The sequence below is a fragment of the Limulus polyphemus genome, unplaced genomic scaffold (genome assembly GCF_000517525.1).
Source record: "Limulus polyphemus unplaced genomic scaffold, Limulus_polyphemus-2.1.2 Scaffold64, whole genome shotgun sequence".
Lineage (NCBI taxonomy): Eukaryota > Metazoa > Arthropoda > Merostomata > Xiphosura > Limulidae > Limulus > Limulus polyphemus.
The window spans coordinates 700,094-707,982 of NW_013665674.1; the positions used below are offsets into that span (position 1 = coordinate 700,094).

A 7,889-nucleotide genomic window follows, 5' to 3' on the forward strand; every position below is an offset into this window, starting at 1 on the left:
ATTCAAACAGCATTACATGCCAAATGTGTGTCTCGTTGTGTGCCATCACTACAAGGGATTAGAGTATACTAAGCTTTACACATTATATAGGCTACACTAAAGTGACATTTAGGTGGTTCGTTTAATTAATATACGTGATGTATGTTTTTTTGGGGGGTGGTTAATGAAAGTGTTCCAAAACAAGACATTTATTTCTTGATGATTTAATACTTGTCAATTATGTCTCATTCAAGTGTCAGCTACATCTATTTCTGACAGTGAGAGCTCTCAAACTCTAGAGAAGTGGTGTTACTTGTCTACTTTGATTTCAAAGATTATTTGAATATTGTATAACATTTTATACAATTATTTCAGCTATGGCAGTTACTATTTTCACATATTACACCCCAGAATACCACAATATCAGCACTAATTTAGAAGAACGTAGAAGAGCACATTCTTTTTTTAATGATAATTGCACTTGCTTAAAGTTGAATCAGAATACCAACCAAGCTACTTTATGCTTATTATTATTTTTAGGGAAGGTTACCCATTAGATGGATGGCTCCAGAATCATTGTTTGATAACATTTTCACTACCAAAACAGATGTCTGGTCTTTTGGAATCTTGATGTGGGAAATTGTAACATTAGGTAAGTTAACCTTCAAAAACTTGAACTGCATACATAACCTAGTTAGAATATTTATGGGAAGTCCAATGTGAGAAACTAATGTCATTTTATATGAATATCTTAATTACTAGCAAAAATGTTTCAAAATTAGATGTCTATGAGAAGTTTTAATTAGATTAAAAGAGCACCAAGACATGATATTTCTTATCTATGTAATGATACAACTTTTTAATAACAAAAACATCAAAATTTGAACTAGATTAGTTTGCTTAAAAATTTACTTGCAATAAACTTTTATATCATTAAAATCAACACTAGAATCTAAGGTATGCAATTTGATTTCAGATAACATGTTGCACTTTATAATCACTAACTCAAAAGGAGAAGAAATGTAATTTGTACTTTTGATTACACTGGTTTTTGCACTACTTTTTAACTGCTCATAACCATACTAGCAATAGACTAGCAGTAATTCTAGCTAGTCTCGATGTATTATTAACAAAAAGCTTTCAATATTTGTTTTTATATGCATTTTATTCATTTAAGGTTCAACACCATACCCTGGCATGTCAGCACAGGAAGTGATGCAACAGGTGCGTGGGGGTTACCGACTCGATAAGCCAAGCCACTGCAAGCGTGAAATGTACAATGCTATGTATTATTGTTGGAGTAAAGACCCACAAGAGAGGCCTTCCTTTACGGAGCTGACTGTTATATTAGACAGACTGCTTATTGATGAGCATGAATACATAGAATTAGACAGATTTCCTGAACATACTTACTATAATATCACTAATCTTTCAGGAGAAAAACTGTGAGCCTTTCTATTGCAGTTGAACAGTTATCAAAAATTTTGTTTTCATGACTAGTGTCAGAATTAAGACATTACTGAAATAACTTACCAGCACTGCAGTTTTGAAAGTGCTCACACTAACTAAGGTGTACAAGTGTTCTGACCACTCTGTTAAGAAACCTTTTTGTACTCCTTAACATACTGTTATTTGCTGCCAAGAAGAAAACTGCATACAGTTTTGTAATATGTTTTGTTGAAGACTGTTAAATTGGTTATAATGCCTAGTGAAATGGTGATTAGACATTTTGATTCACTTCTGTTGTATCTTCATTATGATCTGATAAATACAGATGGAAGTGGCTCCAAATATTTAATCACTAGAGGTAGATTGTCCATATTTGGAACTCTGTGTGTTGCATGTTAGTTAAACCTTTTTTTCAAACATGTTCTATAATTTAATGTTACATCAAATTATGAACTTTTCAGCCTTAGATTTTCAAGAAAAGTTGTGTAAAATTAGTTTGTAATCATCTTTAAAACATTCTTCTCGTCAAGGCTCTGTACTTATTGCAATTAATCTGTCATAAATACTTTATTACTGGGAATAAAGAAACTAATACTTCTATCAGTATAAGTTTATAATTCTGGAAAAATAATAACAACTAAATAGAAGTTTTGAGGTTAAAATAATGAAGTGGTCATAGCTGACTTTAAGTTACTTCCTTGACTAACTCTATAAATAATTGGAACAAATTATGAAATGTTTTACCTGATAAATCATTAAAAAATAATAAAATATTTCTACTTTTTAAAGTCTGTTATCATATCATGGGAGAAAAAGTGTTAGGATTCATAACAACAGTACAAATTAGTTACCATAAACTCCAATAACCCTTAACATTATCTTAAATATTATACTATTCATTCCTTAAAAAAAAAACAGTGTGCTCATTCCAAGGCATTTTTAAAGCAAGACAAACAGATATATTTGACCCAACTTGGGCAGGATTTTTGCATTCAGCATCTAGGTATTGTGCCTATATTGAAATACTGATAAAACTAGTTTTATTTTATTATAAAACAGCCAAATTACACATTTTTCAAACTTTTGGCAAAAAGACAGTGAAGTTTATATACATTAACACAAATAGTAAAAAATTATGAGATTTAGAAAACACACAAAGAAGACATTTCTACTTTGTTCTAAGAAAATATCCATTTTTTTTCTTGTCTGTAAGTTAATCTTGTCGTACAACAAATGTGAGTGATACGAGGTTCGGGTAGACACTCTACTTACTAGATGAAATTATTTTCATTCTGTGTTCTTATAAGTTACAGCAGTATCAACTTTATGGATTGATGTTGAAAAACTCCTTAACTGTACCTCTTCACTGTCAGGTATTAGATATGGTGGACTCTCTGCCCACTCATTTGGGACTTCAGCTTCTTTTCCCATAAAAATAAGAAGATCAAAGGCACCTATTACATTAAAAATAAAGTATTTTAAATTATGTTGCACACTCTTAGTAAAATTTACTTTCAAGAATTAAGATACTTTTCTTCTACTATCCATTTTGATTCTTTAATAAAAACTTTGCTCCATTTTTCATTATTTTCAATTATGTTAATTTCGTAAATCTTTTCAATACAAGTATCAAAATACAATATTTTGACAGTACATTATGATGGCAATCACTGTATGTCCAAGCAGATGTGAAATGATAGTATACAATTGTTATTAAAGAAGTATTTTAGTATATTATGTATAAATAATATATACATGTTCTTTTTTTTTTTTTTGGATAGGAGATATTAAATATAAAATTTTCAGAACAATGGTAAACTACTAAAATATAATTTTTCAAAATATATAATGTAGAAAATGTTAATTCTAATGGTGAGCTAATAAAAAGAAGAAATGCCAAAATTTAATATTTAATTTAGTTTCTAGGTTCTACTAGCAGAGAATGACTGTTGCTTATTTGCCATTCTGTACAAATAAGAGTTGTACAAAACATATTAGCTTAGGCATCAATATGACTGGTATTCTATCTCATGATAGCTATTACACAGCATAAGTAAACAACTTTCAACATAAAATTTATTATCTATGCTCATGTGTGTGTGTGCGCTTGTGTCTGACTTCACAATGAGCCTACAATGATAAAATCTCATTAAATATAGTAGAGTTTTGATTGTTCCTTCCTCAATCAAGCCAAAACACTGCCTAAACTACCCTTGAAACCACATCCCACTAAATTTGTAAAATACAAAAACTACTTTTGAAATAATTGATTTGTTTGTTGAATTTTGTGTAAAGCTACTTAATGGTCACATGCACTAGCCGTTTCTAATTTTTAAATGATGAGACTAAAGGGAAGGCAGCTAGTCAACACCACTCACTGGCAACTCTATACAAACATACAGTTCAATTGCCTGTTACATTATAACACCCCCATGGCTGGTGACAATTTCTGGTAATGGGTGTCTATCCCACAACCTCCAGATTGCAAATCTAGCACCCAAAACAGCAGGTTACATAATTATGGAAATAGATAATTGATGTGGCAAAGGATTTACACCCACCAAACATTCTAAATATTAAATAAAACAATAAGCTTTATATTAGATTAACACAATCAACACACACCTACTTCCTTTGTTCTATAAAGATCAAAGATAAATAAATCTGGTATGCTAATAAAACTATGAAAAATACAAATAACATAAACAAAAGTAATACAGATAGTGGACAAAAAATGGAAACATCTGGGTAAATGAAGGACAACAAGTATATGCAATGCAGAGGCAACCATACAAGTGTGGCTCGTCCATTAACTAAGCAAATAGCATGCAAAGTCATGTATAAAAATGCTGGACAGGCCCATAATCATGGCTGCAAGAGGAGACCTCAGTGACTCTGAAAGAGGGGTGATTGTTGAAGCACATTTGACGGGAGCTTCAGTGACCAAGGCAGGTCAACTTCCTGATGTTTCACAAGCAATGGTGTCTAAGATGATGTCAGCATGAAACACAGAGAGTAAAGGGCAACAGTGGGCATATATGCATACCCCAGGATCATGATGTTCGAGCATTAATTTGAACTGCAAGGCAAAACAGGCGAGCAACCACAGATCAAATCACCACAAATTTCGAAAACAGTCTGCCGAGAACTCCACAGAATGGGATACAATAAGTTGGGTTGCAGTGAAGAATTCAATCAGCACATCTAGCAGTGCATGGTTCTACATCCAGCAGTGAAGAAATGTGATATGATCAGATGAATTATCCTTTGCCATGTTCTCTACAAATGGATGAGTGCACATGAAAGAACAGTACAGCCCTGAGTACTTGGTTCCAACAGTGAAAGGTTTTGGTGGTTCTTTAATGGTGTGGGGTGCATTTTCCTGGCATGGTTTTGGTGCATTCATATCCTTAGAAGGCAAGGTCGATGCCAATCCTTGCTTAATGGTACTGAGTGATCATCTTCACCCTATGTCACAGCATTTCTGTCCTGCAGAGAGGGGAGTCTTCCAAAATGATACTGCCACTGTCCACAGAGCATGAGTAGTCGCCCAATGGTTTGAGGAGCATGACACTGATGTTATCCATATGTCACAGCCTGCTCGATCACCAGATCTGAACTCAATCCAGTATGAATGTTATATTCTGGAATGACACACAAGACAGTATTTTCCTCTTCTAGGCACGAGTTGATTGGGTTTCTTGTGGAAGAGTGGTGTCGTATTCCTCCTCCAGAATTCCAGACACTGGTAGACTCTATGCCACTGCGAATACTGGCTGCACATGATGGTCCAACACCCTATTAAGTGACTTTACATTGGTGTTTCCATTTTTTGGCCACTACCTGTATGATAAGATGAATATGTCTGAACAAACTGTGGGAAACTATAACAACCATACGATACATGAGAGTTTTTGGTATTTTTACCAGACACTGGAAGGTAAACCAAATGTCATATTAGATTCACTCATTCTGTAATTTTTCATCGCTATGGTTTGATAATGATCTAAGTTTTTAAGCTTTAAGCTAAAAGAGCTTCAGTTCATGCAATTTTTTTTACTAATTTAAATAACTTAAAAAAAACTATTAATCCTGCATTTGTCTTCACAGACTCCAAATATTTTGTAAAGATCGGTGCCAACAAATGGAAGTATGTACATGCTTGTTGTTCTCAGTAGCTTCAGTATTCAGCTAGTTTACATTAAAGTGTTACACTTAACTTAGGTGGTAAAAAAGAAATAAGTTGTAATATTTAATGATAATTTATTGATTAATATAGGAAACGACTTTGAGTGTTTATGTTTCTTTGTTTCCAAATAATGGTTTATTATTTAAATACTTTTAAATTATTATTTTTATGATGGAGTTTGCTCAGACCCTGGAAGAGTGGCTGTGGAAATAGTTTACAGAATACTAACACAGGGTTAAGTTTCAGAATCTATGTAACTTACTACTGATGAAAAACAAATGCAACAGAACAATTTTATTTTGTAGCTCAGTATTTCTCAACTTATTTAATACCCCCCTCCCATGCATACTTTAAGATATGGTCCTGTTATGTCGAAACTTTGTAGAGGGGTTAATTTTTCCTTTAAGTTCATAACTTAAAAGCAACAAAATCACTTTGGACAAGGTAAAATCATAATGTTAATTTAGGTGTAAATACAAATGGAAGTTAGGTTTAGGAAAATAAGTTTTGAAAATTGTATATATTTGCATTCAAACTGTTGAAAATAACTCAACAATGTATATAGGACCTTAATATTAAATCCTAAATTGGTAGTTATCACTGTGAAAGTGCTGGTGAGGTCCCAGAACTTTAGGATCCTTGAAAGTGATATTTGAAGTAATATAATTCATATCAACCTGTTAGATATGAGAATGCATAAGAAGTACATGCCAACTTTTGTAAATGAAATTACCTTTAGTTTAATGAGGTCTCACAGGAAAGAAGTGTCAGAAGAATATATTTAATTATTAGCACTGGCAGCACAATACAGTTGTTAAAACCACATAAAGAGTGTTCATTGAGATTTTAATATTTATATCCTACATGAGCATCAGTAAAACTTTAAACAAAGCATGTACATCCTTACGTCTTAAGCATCCAAAATATAAACAAATTACTTAAAAATAAACAAATTTCATAGCACAGTTGTTGACTTTTTCTTATTTCAGTTAAATAGGATAAGAAACGGTCTTTAAAATCACAGTTTAAACTGAACATAAAAAAGCTTAATTAATCACTCACAGATTTTAGACTTATTAGAAATTGACATATTTTGCAATTTACTAATTAAAACTTCATTAACTTTCACACCATATTACAAGTGCTAGTATCTACTGTATGTGACCATAAGTAACTTATCAGAATTATTCTGAACTATTAGGTCCTCCAAACGTACATGTAGAAACTGCCCCATAGGTATGAATGATCAAGAGTTCAGGAAACACTTTTGTCTATTACCTTTTCGAAAACCCCAAAAAAATTTATGCATGTGTTTCTGGATGGAAACCAAAACTGCATGTTACCAATTAGGTCATTTTAAAACATCACCGATTTGCTCTTATGTTTCAGTATACACTGTATTACTTAAATTTATGGAATATAAAAATGTTAATCTCAAACTAAATTTTCATGCCAAGTGACATACATTGATAATAAAGTTGTTTAATTAATATTTGGAATGTAACATTGTAAAAATTCATGACATGCACACATTGACCCAACCAAAGAAGGTCATAACAAAGGAGATGGTTTAAGTATGGGCAATCCGGTTTCGCCCATTCTTGCCAATATAATCATGACCCAGATCGAAACACAAGCCATACATTCTGCGCTTCATCTCCCACTATACTGGTACAGATATGTCAATGACACTTTTGCTGGTTTCACTTCTACAGAACACACACTAACTTTCTTTAAACACATAAATTCCATTCATCCCAACATCAAATTTACCATAGAACATGAAAACAATAAACAGTTATCCTTTCTTAACCTCAAAATTATTAGATCTGACACACAGTTTAAAACAAAAATTCACTGCAAAAACACACACACTGGTCTCTACATCCCCTGGAATTCTGCTCATGACACCACACAAAAAATCAATACACTTAAAAAACTTCATAAACACAGCCACAAGACTCTGTTCAACGGACTACATAAATGACGAAATTAATCACTTAAAGCATTCCTTTATTCACACCAATAAATTCCCACCAGCTATAGTTGAAAAGCTCTCCAACATTCCCCACAATAAAACTCAACTCACGAACAAAATTGACACTAACAAATCCAAAAACAGTACATTACACTGCAGTTTACCTTTTATTCCTGAAACCAGCTCAAGAATTATCCACACTTGGACTAAACTAGCCAGTAAACACAATATTCCTGTCAAAGTCAAATTCTCACAAAACCCCGTTACTAAGCAAAAATTATTTAGAATCACACA

At 32.5% G+C, this 7,889-nt stretch overlaps 2 protein-coding genes across 2 annotated transcripts in view; one reads left to right on the plus strand and one right to left on the minus strand.

Annotated features, from left to right (window-relative positions):
* LOC106464909 (proto-oncogene tyrosine-protein kinase receptor Ret-like) overlaps window positions 1-2,026 on the plus strand; it is a 39,699-nt gene extending 37,673 nt beyond the window's left edge. Inside the window, exons 11-12 of the mRNA XM_013925084.2 lie at window positions 520-631; window positions 1,157-2,026. Coding sequence (XP_013780538.1) covers window positions 520-631; window positions 1,157-1,428 — 384 coding nt within the window. The 3' untranslated portion in view covers window positions 1,429-2,026. The remainder of the gene's footprint in view (window positions 1-519; window positions 632-1,156) is intronic.
* A 425-nt stretch (window positions 2,027-2,451) lies between these two features.
* The window catches only part of LOC106464993 (mitotic spindle assembly checkpoint protein MAD2A-like), a 26,456-nt gene continuing 21,018 nt past the window's right edge, over window positions 2,452-7,889 (minus strand). Inside the window, exon 5 of the mRNA XM_013925186.2 lies at window positions 2,452-2,882. Within this exon, the coding sequence (XP_013780640.1) occupies window positions 2,716-2,882 (167 nt within the window). The 3' untranslated portion in view covers window positions 2,452-2,715. The remainder of the gene's footprint in view (window positions 2,883-7,889) is intronic.